The following is a 22,664-nucleotide window of genomic DNA, read 5'->3' on the forward strand; positions in this document are numbered from 1 at the left end:
TCAACCACCACCAAAGGTCTCTCCTGCAAGAATCCGTGATAAGAATCATGTGGTGCATTGGTAGTTTCTGGTAAGACCACTGAGCGAAGAGGAGCCATTGAAGGATTCGCATATGCATCCTTGCGAGTGGTATAGCCAGGATTGCTGCCGCCATCAAACTTAGTACTTTCAATACCTCTGCTGCTGTAGCTTTGTTCTTTGACACCAATGAGCTGATGTTTTGGTGGAGAAGAGAGACTTTTTTGATAGGGAGATGTAGAGTGGTGGTTGAAGTATCTAACTCTGCTCCTATAAAAACGGTATGCTGAGATGGTGATAAGGCAGACTTTTCGAAGTTGATTGTAATGCCTAATTGATGGCAGAGTGTCAGAGTGTATTGTGCTGCCTGAGTCAACTGATGCCTGGTGGTAGCAGTGAGGAGCCAATCGTCTAAGTATGGAAACACCTGGAATCCTAGACGCCTCAGGTGAGCCGTGACCACTGCCATGCATTTGGTGAACATTCTGGGGGCTGAAGTGAGACCAAAGGGCAGGGCTCGAAACTGGTAATGATTGTCTCTCAGCCGGAAGCGCAGATGATCTCTGGAGCGTCTGTCCATCTTTATGTGATAGTACGCGTCCTTGAGATCTATGGACCACATCCAATCGCCTTTCCCTAAAAAGGGAAGAATGGACTGAAGCGTGACCATTCGGAACTTCTCTTTCTTTACAAACTTGCTGAGTCTGTTGAGGTCCAAGATAGGTCTCCAGTCCCCTGTTTTCTTTGGTACCAAAAAGAATCTGGAGTAAGTTCCGAATCCGACTTGGTCTGCTGGGACTGGTTGGATGACTCCTTTTTTCTAGCAATCAGTGAACCTCTACGATTGCTTGTTCCCTGAGATTGGGTGGAACATCTGGGATTTTCTTGATAGGAATGGGAGGGGTAAAGAACGGTATGAAATAACCTCTGGAAATGATGCTTTGTACCCAAGTATCCGATGTTATGTTTAGCCAGGCTTTTGGGTACAAAGACAAGCGACCCCTGACTGCCTCCAGAGTCGAACAGTCAGGCCCCCTTTCAGGGGCGCTGGTAGGACTGACAGGAGAAATGACCCTGTCACCCTGTTGCTGTGGACCCCCTCTGTCACAGGGGTGGCGTCTTCTGTTATAACCCCCTCTTCTGCCTCTAGAGGGGGTATCACTACGTGTGTCCTGAAAGGCTGCAAGTTTTTCGGAAATACACCCCCCCCCAGGGCCCTTAGGGTAGGGCCGAGGAGGAGTGGAAAAACAGACCCCAACGTCAGATAAGGTATTGCCTTCCTGCTCACACCTGGTTAAAGTTTCCTTTACTTTGGGCCCAAACAGTGATGAGCCATCGAATGAGGTATTAATGAAGGAAGACTTGAAGGGTTCCGCAAAGGAACAGAGATGCATCCAGGCTCGTCTTCGATGAGCAATGACCGAACTAGAGGCTCTACTTGAACCATCAGCTGCATAGGATATGAGACGCATGAACGAGTTCACTACTGAGTTTAGAGTAGCGAGCTGGGTATTGACTTTGTTGGCCACTCCTGCAGCTACTGAACCCTGGAGAGCATCTCCTAGCTCTTTCAGGAGATCTCTCTGTAAGCTTGTAAAATGGGTCAAGTAGTTCAGTGATCGCAGAGAAAAAGTTGCTGAACTAAACATGCACTTCCCATATCTATCCATAACCCAAGAATCTCTGTTAGGGGGATGGATAGAAGAGGATGTCTCAGATACTTCCTTTTTGGTGGCTGCAGCCACCACCATGGCATCAACAGGCACTCCTTTTGTCAAAAATGGCTTATCCACTGGGGCAGATATGAATTTATTGGGTCTACGAGGGACAGGTTCCATGGCCTCCGGTGACTCCCACACCTTATGAGAGATGAGGTCCATGAGCTTGTTGTAAGACGGAGACACCCAAGAAGTGGAAGGTTGAGACCCAAAAGCCTTCAAGAGCACAGACTCATCCTCAGTAGGGGTCTTGGACTGCCAATTGGCCCTCTGACTAAGGATCTCTAGTATCTCTGCAAAGGAGATATCCTCAGAGGGGGATCGAGGTGACCCTTCTGGCACATCTAAGTCTGTGTCAGATGTCAAAGCCTCCTGTGGGGAGTCTAATGGGGAGGTCGCAGAAGAGCAGTGGACGCCCTGTGGGGGTACTTGAGGCTATGGGTCTCTTCGCTTAGAGGGATCGGTAGATGCAGAAGTAGACACAGGAGCTTGAGGGGAGAGGGAAAGCTGAACCGATGCTGATGTTGTCTTTGGAGACCAAACTCTCCTCATAGCATCGAAGGCACCATGGCTCCTACGAGAAGGAGTGGACAGACCAGAGAGTACCGTCCGATCCTCCCGCACTGAAACCCTGGGCTCCGAGCCTGAGGTAGGAGCTGAGCTCATCTGAGCCAAAGCACAAATAATGCTAATATGTCACTATAAAGACACTAATATCTACCAACTGACCCTGACCCTAACCCTAAGGTCCGTCACTATCGCACACTCACCTGACCAGCCGATAACCCGGTGCAGGTAACTCACTTAAACCGCCTAACCCCAATATTTGTCACTATTGCATACATGCCTAACCTGCCTAACCCTAACTCACTTATACTTAGCTGAACATAAAACCAACTGCACTTACCTGGACCAGAGGTGACCTAACACCACAGGGCTAACAATAGCAAAGCCACAATGACGTCAGTATGTCCATTTTGTGTTTTCAGGATTTTGCATTTTCGAGATTTTGCATTTTCAGTCAATAGTTTTCAGGATTTTGACTTTCAGGCTTATAATGTTTCAGGATTCTGATAGGGAACCATATATATATATATATATATATATATATATATATATATATATATATATATATCTATATATATAGAAATAGAGATACAAATATGGGGCTAAGAGGCCCACAGAAAAAGCCTAACTATTAAAGGGATTAATAGTACAGGAAAAGGGGCTAAAGGCCCACACAAACTAAGAAGCCAACTGGATCACAGAGATCTCTCTTGCCGTGGCAAACTAGATCTGAGGTAATTACAGCAGTGCATTGTGGGATAAGGGGCTGGTCTCGAGCTACTGGCAAACCTTGAGCTTGCTATAGGCCGTATCAGAGCAGAGGATCAGCTCCGAACCCATCAGTGAGAATAAACGTCGAGATTTAACAACTTCACATCTACATTTTTGTATTTAATTGTATTTGAATTTTAGCAGTGTATATAAGGCATCTGTTTTTATAATTTTGTATGCAATGCCTTAAGATGTTGTTTAATGATGTAATTAATTTATCATGTGAGTTGGGAGGTATTTAAATTGTTGGTTGGAAAATGTTAACTTGTCTGATGAAGTCTCATTGAAACAAAACAAAAGCGCTTACTTTACGTGTGGTGTGCTGATTAAAAATCTTTTGTTGGAGTTTTACTTGTGGTTCGCCTTTGGCCTTTATTATTTTTGAAGTTATATTTTGCCAGGGATATAACAGCCAGCAACCTTCCAATGCTTCAGGGCATCTTCCACGCACCCAAGCTGTCAGTCAGCTCGATTTGATCTGACTAAAAGACAACTTTGGTTGCAAAGCCCTTCAGAGCTTTCCTGCCAACACAGACAGACAGAGACAGGCTGAGTCCTGAAAGGCCAATGCTAAGAACAACAAAAAATAAATGCCCACACCTTGGCATAAAAAATACATAAAAAAACGGGTCTATATTATAAGATCGACATTTGAAGACATCAAACAACATATGGCCAATGTCTTCAAATATCGACCTTATAAAAAGACAAAAAAAAAAAAAAAAAGTACCCTAAAAGGTTTAAGAAAGGGGGCAAGCCCCCCTGCACCCCCCACATTGGGGGCTGCACTCCCCACACCCCCACTACTTAAATATACCAACTCCGAGACCGCACTACACTGCAGTAAATGGAAATCTCCCCTTACGGAGAATTCCATTTACACGCTCGAGATTCTAAGCGTTCAATATTCGTGTGTCAACGATGTCAGATTCAACATTGCCGGCTTTCGAGAATATAATATAGACCCAAAAAACAATGGGGATGGAGGGAGGGAGCAGCTACTGCAGCAGTGATCTTTCAAACATCTACTGTTATGGCAAGTTTACTTACACAACTGTACTGTGTTCTTCACACTGATCACTGCTGCAGTAGCCTTAGCTACATAGGTAGATTACCACAGCTAACTATATTTGGAAGGAGAATGGTCCAGGAGCCCTTAGAGAATGGTCTAAGCAAAACATGATCTAGACTTAACAGAAGGAATCAAGTTTACAGTGCTTTGCAAAAACATGTACAGTGGATCAAATAGCAGTTTCTAGAATCCAACCTTTTCCAAAAAGCTATAGATGAAGACAACCATTTGGAAACAGCAAGTAGCAAACAACGACCACAGTATCCAAAAAGTTCTTTAATAAAATCTCTTGGTGCCTTTTCGTTGTTTTTGAAACCATTTGGAAACAGTCTGTTTTGACACAGGTTGTCCCTTCTTACCTTCACAAGAAATCAACTATTGATCAACAATATGCAAAATATTTAGTTCTATCAAATTAGGACATGAGCTGTCTCCTTTCTCCCTCATTTTTAGGTTCAGGATGGAAAAAGGAGGCAGGGCAAGATACCACTTTAGGCATAAAAGCAGGATTAGGTCTCAAAGAAACCCTGTCCCTATGGAAAATGAGGTAGGGTTGACTCACCATAAGAGATTGTAACTCAAATAACCTTCTTGCAGAGGTAAGAGCAATCGGTAAAACTGATTTCCATGTTAAGAAACTCGCAATCGGTAAAACTGATTTCCATGTTAAGAAACTCAAGTCAGCCAGATTAGCTCGTTCAGATAAAGCAAGAGTTAGTTTCTCTACAACAAAATTAAGATCTCAAGGATGGACCACCAGTTTACTTGGTGGCCTTGTATGTAAAACCCCTTTCAAGAACATTTTGACATGAGAAAGCCTTGAAAGAGGAGGATCCATGGGAAGATATGCTGAGATAGCCAATAAATGAACCTTGGTAGATGAATAAGAAAGGCTATGTGATAGTAACTCACACAAATATTGTAAAACTATAGAAAAGCTAGTCCTGACTGAATGCTGGTTATGGTTCTTTTTTTTTTGAACCAACTAGAAAACCTTTTCCATTTTCTAAAATATCACTGTCTAGATGCAGGCTTTCTTCCCTCCATTAGTACTTGACGCACATTCCCAGAAAACAGTTGCCTACAAGGAATTAAGACCCTATCATCCAGGCACTCAAGATGAAGATGACTGATGTTATGGTGTATCAAACACCACTGTTCTTGTGTGAGTAGATCAATTCTTTGAGGAAGCTTCTAGTAACTGCCCCCAACCATTTCCAAAAGAAGGGAAAACCATGGTTGCCTGGATCAAAAGGGAGTCAACTACAATGATCTTGGGGGATTCCTTCTGACTCTTTAGAAGTACCCTGGATATTAGTACCCTGGATATTAGTGAAAAGGGTGGAATGGCATACAGGAACATTCCTGTCCAAAGAAAATAAAAGTAATCTGTCTACCAGGCCTTCTTACAGGGAGTTCTGGAACAGAATTTTGTCAGCTGATTGTTCAGACAGGAGGCAAACAGGTCTACTTGAACTCCCCACTGATGGATCAAATTTTGGAAAATCTCCTGATCTACTTTCCATTCATGAGGGTTTGTCCTGGTCGGCTTGTCTGCCACACTATTTTACTCGGATGGAATGTAGTATGCCTGTAGAGTGAGACTGCTGTGAAGCTAAATCTCAAGCTAACAAGGCTAGTCTGCAAAGGAAATACAACCTGGTTCCCCCTTTTTTTGTTAATGTACCATATGACTGTGATATTGTCTGTAACCACTTGAAGAGGTCCCGGGGTCCAAAGATGGTTCAGAGAGTTGAGTGCCTTGATCAGGGCAAGCATCTCCCTGATATTTATGTGCTTGCATCTGTCCTTGGTGTCCCACATCCCTTGCATTTTTATCCCTAAAGACTGCTCCCCAAGCAAAGTCCAAAGCATCTGTGGTGACTGCTTTGGAGTAGGGAGGGAGAAAAGGTGACCTGGGTTTAAGGATATCTCTTGTCTCCAGCAAAAAAAAAATCTCTTCTGACAAACCCCAGTACTGGGATTTGAAAAGATAAAGAGGTGTTGAAGCTGGGACCAAACAGATTTCTGATACCGCTGCATCTTTCTCATGTGGAGTCTTGGCAAGGGTATCATGAGAATCATAGATGCCATGATACCCAAAATCCTCAGTTATACCCTCACAGTGATCAAAGTCTGAATGGAAAACCTTAGAAATAGATGTAGATGAAGATCTGTTTTTCCCGTTGAAGGAAAGCTCTTTGCACTGAGAGGTCTAGATGATATCCAGGAACACAATCCTGTATGAGGGAGTCAAGAAAAACTTTGGAATGTTCTCTTGGAATCCCAAGTTGTGCAAGAGATCTCTCATCCAAAAAAGACTCCTGACATTTTGAAGAAGACTCTGCAAAGATAAGCAAGTCATCTAAATACAGAAAAAATGTGGATACTCTGTAGTTTGTGATAAACTATAATTGGCGCTAGACATTTTGTGAACACTCTTGGTACAGTGGATAGTCCAAAGGGTAAGGAAGAGAACTGACAATCTGATTCAGACACACAAACCCTTAAGAAATACCTGAAGTCTGGATGAATAGGGATGTGATGATGTGTTTTATAAGTCTAGTGTTAACAGGAAACTTGAAAAAAAGGTAACAGATTGTGAAGAGACATCATCTTGAATTTGGGCACTATCACAAACAGATTTAGGAAAGAAAGATCCAGAACTGGACTCCAAGCATTTTCTTTCTTTGGCACTAGGAACATCCTTGAATTAAACTCCCTCCCACCTGGGAAGGAGGAAATGGTTTAACATTCCTTGGGACAGCATATGATGAAGAACAGGTGGAAACAAAACAGTCTGATTTGCAGGATGAGAAATGACCCCCCCTGGAATAATTTCCTACCACTGCCATCTGTAACTCTGATGAATGATGTTCAGAACCCAGTTGTCTGAAACAACATTTTGCCAAAAAGAAAAATGGAGTTTCAGACTTTCTGGACGAGAAAAGGGGCCAGGGTATGAGGGAGTGACAAGGTCTCACACAGTTTTTTAGACTTGTTGGACTGTCCTTGGTTTTGGGAGGTTTGAGACTTATTAGAACCTCCTCTTGGCACTTTTTCTTAAACATTTGTTTACCTGAATTCTGTTGAGACTGTTTATTCTGTTTTTTTTTTTTTTTTGTAGCCATAATTGGAAGAAGAGAAAGAAAATCCCTTGGATAATATGGAAAAGGAAGACTGAAAAATCTTACATTTTGCCTGGATTGCCTTACCTTTTTCATCCAACTTTTTGATCAGCTTTGCAGCAGAGGGGCCAAACACTAAATCTCTGTTAAAGGGAAAATTTACAATTTAATTTTATAAATTATCTGGGAGGTTCTGAGAATGCAGCCAAGCAAACAATAATATAGTACCAGTGGTCAAAGCTCTGGAAGAAGTGCCAACAGAGTCAGACACACTGCAAACAATGAGTAGTGATCTGGGCAATAGAAGTAAGTTATTTAATGCAGTTTTTCTTCACAAGAAGAAACCGTAGGTAAAACATTCCTCATACTTCACATGTCAGAACAAACTAACATATAAGCCTGACAATTTAAAATTATGAAAATCAAAGTTGCTGAAGTATACATTTATTTTCCATATCTATTAATACATTTCCCATCCTTACTAGAAAGAGTAGGACTGGAATTAGCTAAGTGCTTAGCAGCTGAGGAGTCAACTACGGCCATAGCTGCTGGGTCTGGTTTGTTTGGGAATAGTGTATAAAAATTTAAGAGACTTTGGAACTTTACACATCCTATCTACCTTTTAAGGGACAGCTAGTTGACTATCAGGAAAACTGCAGATAGTAAGAGACACTCTCTAAAGCAGACAGGATAGGAGAAATGGGTGTAATATCTGGAAAATCCTTCTGTAACAACACCTAGTATTTTCTAAGGGACTACCTCTGTGTTCTCCCTCTGAAAACACTGGGACATTCTAGCAATAATCTCAGAGAAATAGAAACCCCCACAGGAAGAATCGGAAACTGAGTTCTCCTCTGAGTCTGAACTGGAAATCTGAGGACAAAACCCTGAAACCATCCTTGCATCTTCCTGTTCGGATTCAGAATCTCAAATCTCTTCAGGAAAAGAGGCATCCCTCTTTCTTTTACCAGAAACTACTCTACAAGAAGGATCAATTGCCTGAAATAAACCCTGAGCCAATCCCAGTAAACTACTCATACCCAAAGAAATTTGAGTTAGAATAGATACGTTTGGTTTTCTGTTTCTTTTACATAGGAAAAATGAGGCCAACTGGGTTACTAATGGCAATTGAGATATGGGCACAGCATTCTGACACAACAGGTAAACTTTCCCTTTTCCTTCTCCCAGGATCAACAACAGTCTCTCTCCCTTGTCCACTGATGGGACTCGAACAAATGCACAGGACATGGCTAACCCTGGTCCATAGTGGCTCCAGGTGCTACACCAGAGGCATTCAAGGAAAAAGATGAGTAGTCTGCGGTACAACAAACTGCCACAGCACGGTCACCCACCTGCAGCTGAGGCACATTGCTAGCCTGCTGTTGTAGCAAAAGTTGCTTGCTTAATTTTTTTTTTTTGTTTGATTTTGTGGCTGGAAGAAGGATTGACAGTGGGAATGACCATATGTTTTATGGTCAAGCCAAAAATGGTGCCTCTTTCTGATGGAAGACAATCATCAAATGCTGGTAAAACTACCAGTCTATAAAAGTTACTTTTCTGACTGAAAAAAAAAAACACAGTAAAAAGCACTTTCAAACACTATGGCAGCCCCACCAAGGAAAAATAAACACAGTTCTTCCACAGAAGATATGTTATCTGTTAGTTTACATTACTTAAAACTGACAGAAAAAAAAAAAAAGAGGACTCCATTTAGAAGTACATTGCAGTCTAGTGACACTCTATTAAAACACAATACTTCTAGCTTTAAAATAACTTTCCCAAAGAGAAAAATAATAAAACATTGGTAAATATAAGAAAATGGAAGTTTTTCTATCTGCCCAGGAAAGGAAAGCACAAGTTAAGATTTGATGCTTACTATTTGGCAGCAATAACACTCTGGAAGGCTTTGCGCTCAAACTTTTTTTTTTGTCAGCTCAGCTCAAGCTGCTTGACAGTTTGGGCACAAAGAAGGTGCTCTGAAGCTTTGAAAGCTAGCTGTCTGTTATATCCTTGGCAGGACATAACCACTATATCTAAGGCTACCGCAGCAGTAATCAGTATGAAGAAGTAATCTAAACAGTCCAAGAGGAAAGTACAGTTGTGTACACTTACCATAAATGTAGATGTTTGAGTGTATTCACTGTTGCAGTCATTACATTTGGGTACTCTGCTGGCAGCTTGCCCTCAGTCGGCCTGAAAAACAAAGTCTTGGGTCCTGCGTCGGTTGCTGCCCCTTTTTCCATGACGTCAGGTCGTCAGGGGTATAAAACATGCAGCTGATGCCATTTTAATCAGTTTTTCTTGCCCCAGATGTCAGGTGCCCCCCAAATGGGGAGCAAAAAATATATATACATATATATGCATGTAATTTAGGACACAAAAAAAAAAATATATATATATATATATATATATATATATATATATATATATATATACTTCCAACTAAAAGCAAATGCATTAAAAATTATTTTGAGCATAGTAAAAGAAAGAAGAGGTATAATAAAAGAGAAAAAGGGGGCTGGCAGGTGGGTAACCATGACTGCAACAGTGAATACACTTGAACAGCTACATTTATGGTAAGTGTACACAACTGTACTATGTTCTTCTGGTTTCACTGTTGCAGTCATTACATTTGGGTAGAATCCCAAAGCTATGGTTGGCAGGATGAAATTATACAGCATTAGGAGCAGCTATAAGGCCCTGCAGGACAGCAGTGGCAAAGCCTGCTCTGGATTTAGAGAAGAGAGGTAAATGGTAATGTTTGGTGAATGTATGAACTGAGCTCCAAGTAGCAGCTTCTAGAATGTCTCTGGTAGGAACCCCTCTAAGGAAGGGTGCAGAAGTAGATGCAGCCCTGGTGGAATGGGATTTGATCCCCTTGGGGACAGGTTTACCATGGTGCATGTAGCAGAAATTAATACAATGGCTTATCCACCTTGAAACAGTCTGCTTTGAAATAGCCTTTCCCTCTGCCCCTGCAGCAAATGCCACCAGTAATTGCTCGGATTTTCTTAGAGATTTTGTCCTGTTTAAGTAGAATCTTAGTTGTCTGTGTACATCCAATGAATGCAGAATCTGTTCCCCCTTGTTCTGTGGATTTTGGAAAAAAGTTGGCAGATGAATGGCCTGATTAAGAGCCACACTGGATACCACCTTAGGCATAAAAGATGGATTGGTCCTGAGGGCCACCCTGTCCGGATAAAAGATAGTGAAAGGCTCCACTGCCATGAGAGCCTGTAGTTCTGAAATCCTTCTAGCTGAAGTGGTTCCCAAAAGAAAGGCCGTCTTCCATGAGAGAACTTTTATGTCCACAGTAGCAGCTGGTTCAAAAGGAGGCAGGGTGAGTTTTTCCAGCACAAAAGTGAGGTCCCATGCAGGAGTTGGTGCTCCCCTGGGAGGTCTCAAATTTTTGGCCCCTCTGAGGTACTGCTTTAGCAGGGGATGAGAAAAGAGTGGAGGCTCTGTGTTGTAATGAGCCGAAATGGCAGAGGCATGGATCTTTATGGAAGAAAAAGACAGGCCCTTATGCAGCATCTCAGTTAAATAATATAGGATCTGAGGAATATTGGGCATTGCTGTGTTTATTCCTTGTGTTTGGTTCCAGGCACAGAATCTTTTCCATTTATCAGCATAAGATTTTCTAGTACTAGGCCTTCTAGCCTCCAAAATGACATCCATCACAGGTTTACTGAGAGATGCGACTGGTGAAATTAGTTGATTAGCCATGCTGCAAGAATCAGAGTTTGGAGCTGAGTGTGCAGAATTTGATAGTTCTGCTGAGACAGTAGATAAGGTGTCTGAGGCAGGTGCCAGGGAGGAAGGTGCGACACATTGTGTAGGAGGGGGTACCAGTGTTGGCGAGGCCATTCTGGAGCAATCAGAATCTTTTTTGGTTTTTCCTGTCTGACTTTTAGTAAAACCTTGGAAAGCAGAGGCAGAGGGGGAAAGGCATAGACTGACAGGTTTTTCCAGCTGAAGGATAGAGCATCCACTTTCCAAGCTTTACTGTGATGAATTCCTGTGCAGAACTTGTCCAAGTGATAATTTTGGGGAGAGGCAAAAAGATCTATGTCTGGGCTCCCCCATCTTTGTGTCACCATGCTGAAGGTCTGTGGATCCAGTTTCCATTCATGTGGGTCCATAAGATTTCTGCTTAGTTCGTCTGCCAGAGTATTTTGCTCTCCTGGCAGGAATTGAGCTTGTAGATGTATTTGGTAAGTCAAGGCCGTGTTCCACAAAGCCATAGATAGTCTGCAAAGAGGGTAGGAGTGGGTACCCCTCCTGCTTGTTTATGTACCACATAACTGTGGTGTTGTCCGTCTTTATCAGTGGTTGTCCTGGATGAAGAAAGTCCTTGAAGGCTGTCAGAGCATTCTGTACAGCTAGCATTTCTTTCTGGTTGATGTGTAGGTGCATTTGATTTGGGCTCCATTTGCCTTGAATGCATTTCCCTGCCAGATGGGCCCCCCCACCAAGCATAATCTGATGCGTCTGTAGTCAGGGTTTGGGTGGCAGGGGGTAGAATGAATGACAGTCCCTTGTTTTGGTGACAGGCCTCTGCCTACCATAGGGACTCCTGTTGCAGGCAAGGAATGATAGGAATCATTGTTTCCAGGTTGTGACAATGTTGACTCCATAAGCTTTTTAGGTACCATTGAAATTTCCTCATATGCAATCTTGCACATGGAATTAAATAGAATGCAGGAAGCCATGAACCCCAAGGCCTGCAGAATTTGCCTTGCATATAGCTGGGTTTTTATGGCCACTTGTTTGAAGTATATCATCAATTGATTTTGTTTGTCTGGCGTGAGGCAAGCCATCTGGGCAGTTGTATTCAAGCTTGCACCCAGGAATGTAATTATTTAAGGGGGTACCAGTTGTGATTTCTTTTCGTTGATGGTGTACCTTAGGCAAGTTAGAAGCCTTTTTACAAATGCCAGATGTTGTAGAAGAGTGTCCTTGTTTTCTGCCTGAATTAGACAATCGACAGATAAGGATAAATTTGAATATTTCTTTGTCTGCAGAATGCAATTACTGGTATCAAGCATTTTGTAAAGATCCTGGGCGCAGCAGATTAGCCAAAGGGCAGTGCAGAGAACTGGTAATGCAAATAGCCTGCTTTGAAGCAGAGGTATCTTCTGCAAGATTCCCTGATTGGGATATGCAGGTAAGCCTCTTAAGTCTAGAGTTACCAACCAGGCATCCTTGGCCAGCATAGGCAGTAACTGTTGTAGGGTCAGCATCTTGAATTTTGGAATGTCCAGGAAAGTATTTAGAATGAATAAATCCGGAATTGGACGCCATGATTTGTCTTTTCTTGGTACCAGGAAAAGTCTTGAATAAAAACCTTGTCCTTTTTCCTTTTCTGGTACTGGCTGAATAGCCCCCATATCCATGAAGGACATAACTTGTTTCTTGGCCTCTGCCCACTGATTTGGAGGCAAATCTGGCCATCCGTTTGGAATTGGCAATGTGTGGAAATGAAATTTGTATCCCTGGGATACTATATTTAAAACCCACTTGTCCTAGGTAATTAGATGCCAGTTTTGTGCACGAAGTGCTAATTTTCCCCCCAAGGGGGCTTCCAAAAGATAAGTGCTTGGAAATGGCAGAGGAAAGTCATTGAGACGGTTTGCCGTAGGGAGGGGCCTTACTACTTCCAGATTTGGAGGTGGAGGTACCCCATTGTTTTGTTCTGTAAGTTCCTTATGACTGAAACCTGGAGCCTTTGGAGTGCCTGGGTTTGGCCTGAGCAGCTCTGTTCGGCACTGGAAAGGACCAATTCTTAGTAGGCCAGTGCCTATTGAACCTGGGCGGCTGCACTTGTACGAAATCTTTTACAGTTTGCATAGATTTAGCTTTGTCTTCCATCTTTTTCAAAACTTCCTCTGCCTTATTACCAAACAGACTGTCCTGTTGTAAAGGAGCATCTAACAATTTTGCTTTAACATGATCAGGCATAATTTGCTAGTTGAGCCAAGCATGCCTCCTTATCACAGATCCAGTTATGGCGGCCCTGCAAGAGGCCTCCAAGGAATCAAAACCACATTACAAAGTATGCTTTCCTACTTGGTCAGCTGAATGCAATAAATCCTGTAACTCTTTATTTTCCACACAGTCAGAAATCAATATCATTTTCTGTTTCAGTAAGCCCATGACATGCTGCTGATATTTAAGCATATGAAATTGACAGTTAAAGCCCTGATTGCCAAGGTTACAGACGTGTAAACTTTCTTACCCCATCTATCCAGCGCACTGGAGTCTCTATCAGAAGGGGTAGGATTTTTAGCAGTAGAAGCCTTAACACCCTTGGGACCTTGAGAAATTATTTCAGGATCAGCAGAAGGGTTTCTAAAAAGAAACTTGTGGGAGTCAGGACCCCTGTAATATCTGTCTGGCTTACTAGGAGCCAGAGGCAGTGAGTCAGGGGCCATCCTGGATTCTGAGAAAAAATCATCAACAATGTCTAAAACAGCAGGTATAGCCAAAGGCCTATGCAGAGGAAGAAGAAGAAAATCCCTGAGCCTCTTTTTGGATTCTGAGAAATCCTGACTCTCCCAATGAAAATGTTCCCTTAAGGTATGCAAAGTTTCTCCAAAAGAAAAGTCCTCAGGAGGAGAAGCAGAAGGAATGGATTCTTCTGCATCAGAATCCTCATAAGGTGGAATAGAAAATTCCTGATCAGAAGAGAAATCAGAGGAAATGGAAACCTGACCTGAAGATTCATAATCAGTGCCTTGCCTAGGCTTCTTGGCAGAAGGGGGTTGGGAACCCCTGATCAGGGTAATTAAATCCTCAGTCATTTGTTTTTTAGGCATAGGCGCCTAAACACGTGGCTCATGCGTCAGTTTTTTGGACATCGAAGTTGGTTTTGTTTTCGATGATGGCATCTGTTTAATGTACAAATCTTTAGGTCTGAAAACACCCTCAGAAGCCGGTGCCTGCTCGGCGGCTCCAGACTCATCTAAGGGAGAGACATCCACGGGTCCAATACTTGAGGTGTCGCGCAGCATGCCGGACTCCGAATGGGTCTCAGTAGATGCCTGCGAATCAAAAGTAGCAGGCATCAGGGGCTGCGAAAGTGCCTCACTGAGTACTGGCGAACCGGCGACTGGCTTAGGAGAAGCTTCCTCGACGGTCTGTCTCTGTCTTTTTCTTTGTGTTTTTTTATGAATACCGGTAGTCGGATTGCTAACCGATGACAATTCTGGATAGTTAAATCTTGAGCCAAAATAATGAGAAGCAAAAATATATCGACGCTTAATAGTGCGTTGATTAAATTTAGCACAAAACCGACAGCAAGGCACATTGTGGTCAGGGCCTAGGCAAGGAATACAGTACAAGTGAAAGTCCTTATGAGGTATTTGCTTCCCACAAATAATACAATTATTAACTTTTACTGACATCGGTAAGGAGCAAGAAAACCCAATGGGGTACTTAGCTTTTGGTTGAAGACTTCGGTTCAAAAACGAAAATTTCAGGAGTTGGCCGACCGGCACTTGCAAACTGCTTCTGCTTTGAGCACCGCACGGCAAGAAAGACCGACTAAAATGGCATTGGCTGCATGTTTTATACCCCTGACATCATGGAAGAAGGGACAGCAACCGACGCAGGACCCAAGACTTTGTTTTTCAGGCTGACTGAGGGCAACCTGCCAGCAGATTACCCAAATGTAATGACTGCAACAGTGAAACACAAAGAACATCCAGCACATGTAAAGAAAAATTATGAATATCAGAACAGTTCAGGCAGGCACAGAATAAGGTATGGGAAAGAAAAGTGAATGGTATGGAGAGTCAGACAATGACATGGTGTTAATATTCCTCTTCAAATATGGAAATCAAGCTGATTCTACAGGCCACCTAGTCTGGTATGTTGCAGCTTTACTATTTCTCCAAATACATTAGTTGCTAATCCTTTTATGCACAGCACATGCTGTATATATCTGGCCTGCTGCAGCCTTACAATGTTAGCATGCTTTTTCCTAAGCCAAGTATGTTCATTTACTACTAGTCCATTTATGCTGCAGCTTTATAATGTTATCATATCATTTTCCATAACTACTGTCATTTACTAGTCCTTTTACACAGCTTTTCTATGTTAGCATTTCACCTTTCCCAACTACTGTCATTTAATGATTTTATACTGCAGCTTGACTATGTTAGCTTAACATCTTACCTACGTATGTTCATTTACTAATCTTTTTCTGGATAACAGATGCTATATGCATGTGATCTGCTCCAGCTTTACTATAGCAGCATGTTATTTTTCCTAGCTATGTTTATGTACTGGTCCTTTTGAGCTTCAGCTTTACTATGCTTTCATTTAATAATTCTTCAGTGCTGCAACTTTACCATATTATCCTCTCTAACTACATTAATTTATTAAACCTTTTATGGTGTAACTTTACTGTATTAGCATGCATCTTCCCTAATGACATTGGTTAACTAATCCTTTTATGATGCAGCTTTACCATGTTAGTACATCATCTATACCATGTTAGTACATCATCTTCCCTAATGACATTCATTTACTAATCTTTCTATGCTGCAGCTTTACCATGTTAGTATGCTGTCTTTCCTAACTACATTCATTTACTAATCCTTTTATGTTTCAGCCTTGCTATGTTAGTGTGTCATCATCATTAACTTCCCCTAACCTTTATTTACTAATCCATTTATGCTTCTTCTTTGCTATGGTAGCACATTGTCTTCTATAACTACGCCTGTTTATTTCTCATGGTGTGCTTGCAAGCACAGCACACATTGTTAACATATATTCACTCAGGAAATTTGCCTATACTATACCTCCTATAGGAATGTCTCTTCTTATCAGTGGGCCTTTAATGGGTTGGTTGAGTTCTTTGTTAATAGCCACAAAAGCAGTGTGAGATGAGATAATTCCAGTTTGGAGACTCAAAGCAGTAATCCTTTTTTTCACTTCATCTGAGTTTTCATGTTCACCTTCCTCCAGTTCTGAAATCATCCTCTTCCCTGCCAAATGATGAACTGTGAGCCTGTAAGAAGAAAGGATTTCATTAAATTTTTTTGTGTAGTTTCCAGAGGAAGTTAAATGACTATTAGGAAGTTAAATGACTCCATTAGCTAGAGTTGCACGTTGTTGTCTGGAATGGTGCCCCTGAACAAAGTTACACGCTACATGCATACAATAACTGTGCATGTGTGATTCACAGCAATAACATTTTTCATATCAATTAATTTTTATTTACATGGGAAAACATAATATGCAGCAAGTTCTTGTTTTCATATAACCAATGTACAAACAGACGAAGTGAAAATGACTACAATCAATTATGTCTAAATAAAATTTCAACGCGTTTTTAAACACTGTAGAACTAAGACCAGTACACACATTTTGGAACAGCAGTCATGATAATACTATAGCTATACAAATAACAGAATGCTGCCTTTTTGCTTTAAGGCAGACATGAATATTAAAGGATGAAAACAGACCACTTTTTGCAGATTTCTGACTACATCTAGAAAAAACATTCATTAGCAACCCAAAGCAAGGTTTTACGATAAGACTTAAATAACAAAGTGTCAGCCCATACATTTAATTCTGCTTTCTAATGACAGTTTTGTTTCTTCTTCATATAAATAAGGAATGATAAGTATAAACAGTTACACAAGGCACGAATGGTAACACTGAATGATAATAAGGTCTTGCCTAACAGACATCTTTGGACAATTCTTTATAGGTTCATAGATGGTCACTGGGTTAACGGCCTTACAAGCCTAGCCATATTTATCCCAAGTTGCCCCAATTTTCGGTGGTTAGGTGAGTGAAGTTCGCAGATGTAAGCATCTATGGTAGTTAATAATGACTTCCTCTGTCCAGAAGGGACATGGGTGTCACCCCAGCAGTGAATTTGCAGCCACCCATCCATTGATCTAGGTTGCGTTTGAAGAGGGTCAGTAAGGGATTCTGTTTAACATGAATTGGAAGCTTGTTCCAGAGAAGTGGCAGTCTCTGGGAGATTCACTTATCTTTACAGCATGACCTGTTCATATCAGAGGCTAGGTTAAGATCCCTACTGCACTTTGATTTATGAATGTGCAGCACTTTCTTCAGGGCTGGGACTGTGACTGCACTGTAAGCAAGGCACAGATGACCCCCTAGCAACCTGTAGGAGACAGAATACAGTGACAGGGAATTTTGGTCTTTCCGCACAAGACTTGTTTTGTGTACCCTGTAATTTCTTGGTGAGAAACCTCTGTGGTCTCTCCAATTGGTGCCAGTGTCTATGGAGATATATGCAAAAGGGAGCATTGTACTCAACTTTTGGTCTGAAGAGGGCTGAGTATAATGTAATTACAATTTCCTTAGATCTAGATGTGATGCCTTTACTTATAAGGTGTGCCACACAGAAGGATTTCATTACTACAGTGGACACATGGTGGTCAAATTTCTGGTTGCTATCAACCTGAGTACCCTGATCGCGTACCACTGGGTCTACACTTAGGGGGTGCTGTCTATGATGTAATTAGCAGGGTGTCAGGGAATAATAATACATTTTTTACATTTAGCTTTAATCTGTAGCTTTGGCACCACTCATTTGTCTGCGTTAACCCTGTCTGCAGTATGTTAACATCATTGGGGGACTCAATAATTGCTCCCAATTTGAAATCATTAGAGTACCTGGTCAGCCATAGGCCATCCAAATTTGCCTGGACTTCTGAGAAATAAATTCCGAACAGTAAGGGGCCCAGCACAAAACCCTGTGGTATGCCACTGGTGACTGGTCTTTTGCTAGAGGTGAAGTCACCCACTTTGACATTGTGTGTCCTGTCAGTGAGCCAGTTGGCTACCCATCTGGTAATGTAGGGGTTAATTCCCAATTGGGAGAGTTTCTCTATAATACCTGACTATAAGATTGTGTCAAATGCCTTGGCTAGATCAAGACAGGTGGTAGGCTGAGGAATGGTTGCAGGTATTCTTTGGGGGATGACTGGAGAGGACAGGGGGTGAAGTCTGCACCCAATCTGTCAGCTAACTAGTTGCTATTACCTCCAGTTGAGTATGGGTGGTGTCATCCACAACCATTTCAGCGCATAGCTGGGTATTCCTTTTTAGATTTTGGATGTAGTTAAATGCCTTGTGATTATCCTTAGCTAGGGAGGCTAGTTTTCCTTTGTAATTAACTTTAGAGGACTTGACAAGCTCTCTAATTTGTTTATTTAAGCTAGAGAGGGATTTCTTCCTCTGCTGAGTCAGTTCCCTCTTGTTCTTAGACATTAGTTTCTTTCTCTTGTCAAACAGCCTGTTTATACTAGGAGTCCACTGAGGTGGCTTGTTTTTTGTGAAGACCTGGTTCTAATCCAGTCAGGTACAGCCGATTCTATACAACTCCTTAAGTAGTTATAAAGAGAACTGGTGTACACTTTTGCATAGGAGTCCATGTTATCTGCATTCAAGGGGACTTTGAAACTTTAACACCATTACTTAGTAGGAGATAATTTGTCTTTGAAAAATTCTTAAGTGTTTTTGAGCTTGATGGGGTATCCTATGTCAAATGAGACTGATTTATGGTCCGAACTTACCAGGGAGGACATTACTTGGGCGGGGGGCTGCAATACTCTCCCATGTTGGTGAGTACTATGTGCAGGACATTTAAGCCTCTTGTGGGTGTGCTGACTAGCTGTTCCAGAGCACTGGCTCTGACAAAGTCCAAGGACTTCTGAGCCAGCATGTTTGTGGTTGTGTACGTTTCTCAGTTAATGGTAGTATAATTAAAATCACCCATGAGGAAGGTGCTGGGCTGTACGGCAAGCGACTCCAGTTAGTCCAGGTATGCGGTATGCTTTTTCTGTTTCATGGTGGGGGACCTACAGTTAGCTACGATGTGGTAGAGTCTTTGCCTATAGTTTCTGGGCATGGAGTAGCTCAAGACAGTCATACTGTTTGACTAGTCTCAAGGTGTACTTATCCTTACTGAAGATGGACACACCTCCTCCTTTTTTTTTTTTTCCTTTTCCAACATCTTCATTAAATTTCCAAATGTGACAAAGGCAATCTTACATTTGTATAAATGAAAAACATACACAATGAAATCACTTTAGCTGTAATCAGTTTACATCACAGACACCATTGAAACAACTGTAGTTATAAACATTACAAATCACTTATAAACCTTCTTCAGTTAAGCATTATATTGCTCATTCAAATCCTGCCGCTTAAACCTCGTTCCTGCTTTGCATATACTTTTTCCACAATTCCCACTTTTTTCTATGCAGTTTGCTCCTTCCCTTTTCTAAAGATCTCAGTTCCAGTTGTTTCATCTCAGTTACTATATTCACTACTTCTAGTACAGTAGATCTAGACTTTGATTTCCAAGTTCTAGCAATTTTTGGCAGCCACCATGATTAGACTCGGCAAGGATTTACTGTGTTTAGGCAATTCCGATTCTGCAGCATAACTCAAAAAAATAGTCTCCCCAGTCAGTCCAATCTGCCCACCACGCATCTCTGACAAAGCAGCCCACAGAGAATCCCAAAAGCCTGCCAGCTCATCACACCTCCAAACAATATGTTCCCAGCTACCTCTCTCTTGCCCATCACACCTCCAGCATTTGCTTTGCACCCGAGGAAAAATTCTTTAGAGTCTACTTGGGGTATAAAAACACCTATGTAAACATTTCCAAGCAAAGATCCTAAATCTTCTAGACTGTGCTGCATATTTGGGAGATATACATATATCCCCATTGTCTCTCTGTGAATTGCTTATCCAATCTGTCTTTCCAATCCTTTCTAAGCTCCTCTGATTGATTCTTGTAATTTTCATGGAGTATTTTATATGCTTTACTAATTACCCCCTTTTTAATGGCAGCTTCTGTTCTACATTCTATTAAAAACTCTACCGGTGCTGGCCTTTCATTTAGGAGCCCCCTATATTTCTTTTCCTTTGCCTATACTCTGATATCAATCCTTGATAGGGAAGACAATCTCAAACCTGCAGTCCAAATACATTTTTGGCCCCTTCCCATTCTATTACCTTTCCCTTTCTAGTTATTTACTCCAAATACATTGGTTCCTTTGCCAGGTTTCTCCAATAAATTCTAGCCCCTCTTGCCTATTATGTGTATCCCTGACCATAGTCAACCCTATCGGCAAAATCTCTTTTCTCCATTCTCGTACTGGTTTGGTTCTCAGAATCCTCCCTGCTATTTTATGAATATAATACTCTGTATGATTTTGGTTGTTCCCTTAAGAGTCTGGAACTTCTCCTCCTCTTAAAATACTGTTAAACAAAACCTTCCAGATCTTTGTCAGTTTTTCCCTCCTAACTTCAAAACTTCCACAGGAATACAATCTATTCCTGGGGATTTTCCTGTAGCTTGGTTATACATATCTATTTTTATCTCATCCCTTCCTGTCCTGTTAGTAATTGAGCCTCATCTGCCTCTAACTTTGGCATATCTAATTCTTCCATAAACATTTCCATTTGTACCTTTTCTTGATTTCCATATTTCTCTGCTGTATACAAATGTTTATAAAATTTCCGAAATATTTCTAATACTTTTACAGGGTCTCTTGATATCTTCCTTGTTATAGACTCCCTAAGCATGGTGACTGCCCTTTCCACTTTTTGTTGCCTGAGTTGCGCTAAAAGTTTTTGTGCTCTAGAATTATCAAAAAAACAGTTGCTTAAGAGCAATCTTTCTAAACTCATGCATATTATCGAGGTAATCCCTTATTTTCTGTTTAGCATTCTCCAGTTGCTCCTTTTCTTGTTGAGAGATTTCCCCTATTTTGCAATACTTTAACATTTGTCAATCCCTCTAAATAATTCTTGTTACTGTTTAGCCATATCTCCCTTTCTTTTATTTCCAACCTAGTTTTAAACTCCACGTTAATTTTATCCCATTCCTTAGCCATGTTTTCAGAAAATAAATCTATCTGCTCTAGTAGCTCCTGAATTAATTCCACAACCCATTCCTTAAATTCCTCTCTTTTCAACTGGTAGGTGGGGAAGTGGCAGCGTCTCATTTTCATGTCATTACCTTGCGTTTTTATTTTAGTTATTATTATTGTTACATGATCTGAAATAGCTATTGGATGCATTTCAAGACCTTCAATTAAATGCACATGTTCCTGTGAGACACAAAATCTACCTAGCCTAGCCCAGTTTTTGTATCTTGGTGAGTAATATGTAAATTCACTTCGTACTCCTATTACTGAATTCACATCTTCCATGCCAAATATTTTCATAAATTTCTTCAAAAATCTAACCTCCCTTGTTATATTATCCCTTCTAGGCCCCCCAGACACATTTTCACTGTTACAAACCAAATTCCTGTCTCCACCTATAAGTAATATTCCTTAGTGAAAGCTGATTACTTCTCCCAGAATTTTCTTAAGCTCCATTATAGAAGTTTTAGGGGGGTTGTAAATGCATGCCAGTGTAATCCTCCTCCCTACCCAGTAGCCCCTTAGTACTATGCATCTCCCATTATTATCTTTTTTATCCTCTTCTATCACTATTGGAGCTCCTCTTGCAATTAATATAAGTACTCTTTTCCTTTGCCCCAAATATTCTGCTGAATAACCATCCTGAAAACCTTTCTTTATCAAATTTCACATGTTCAGTTCTTTCCAGGTGTGTCTCCTGTAGCATAGCTATTTGCACTCTACATTTTTAATATAGTTCATTACGCTTTCTTTTTTATATTTATCTGTAAGACCATTTAGATGGAAAGACATTGCAGAAAGCATCATTTTCTTATATAGTTATTACCACTGTAAAATATTATTAGCAGCTGACCAGACACCGTACTACTGTATTCGTTAATATTTATTTGTATTAATACAAATTCTTACCAAACAGTTAATACTGTCAGAGTTATTTCAATTCTATTATAATAACACAGCTAGACAGACTAATGCACACATAGTCATAGATGTCACTAAAGAGTGAAGATGCTGTCCAGTTTATATACTCTTTTAAATGTCAAACAATGTTATTTTTAATGTCCTTGTGACTTGTTCTGCTGGTTTCAGTTTGTATCATGAACAAGTCCATGGTTATTTCTAGCCTGGACAGTTTCTGTTGAAATGACAAATATGTCCTTCTTTGGATATTTTCTTCCTTGCTGTATCCGAAGACTTCACAAAAAGTCTCTACATGTCATCTTTGCATCACTTGAAGTCATACCTCTCAAGCTGGAAACATCAAAAATCTGGACAAGGCCCATGAAAAATAGGTACAAATCTGTACGCTGATTAACATCTAATTTGCATATATAATTATGTAACCCCACCCACTCCAATGGAATTGTGGGATACCAACTTTCAAACGCAAACTAAAGAACAGACAACCAAAATATGGCACCACACCAGAGTTCCCCTGCAGCCATTCCAATGTTCCATT

The 22,664-nt window shown here is 41.1% G+C and overlaps 1 protein-coding gene across 3 annotated transcripts in view; it reads right to left on the reverse strand.

The window, feature by feature from the left end:
• LOC122790711 (von Willebrand factor A domain-containing protein 5A-like) overlaps positions 1-22,664 on the reverse strand; it is a 1,391,420-nt gene that overhangs the window by 546,120 nt on the left and 822,636 nt on the right. For all 3 annotated transcript variants that reach the window (XM_044058264.1, XM_044058265.1, XM_044058267.1), the window contains exon 14: positions 16,082-16,290. In XM_044058264.1, coding sequence (XP_043914199.1) covers positions 16,082-16,290 — 209 coding nt within the window. The remainder of the gene's footprint in view (positions 1-16,081; positions 16,291-22,664) is intronic.

Source organism: Protopterus annectens, chromosome 16.part0 (assembly GCF_019279795.1).
Source record: "Protopterus annectens isolate FY-2018-M chromosome 16.part0, PAN1.0, whole genome shotgun sequence".
NCBI classification, from domain to species: Eukaryota; Metazoa; Chordata; order Ceratodontiformes; family Protopteridae; genus Protopterus; species Protopterus annectens.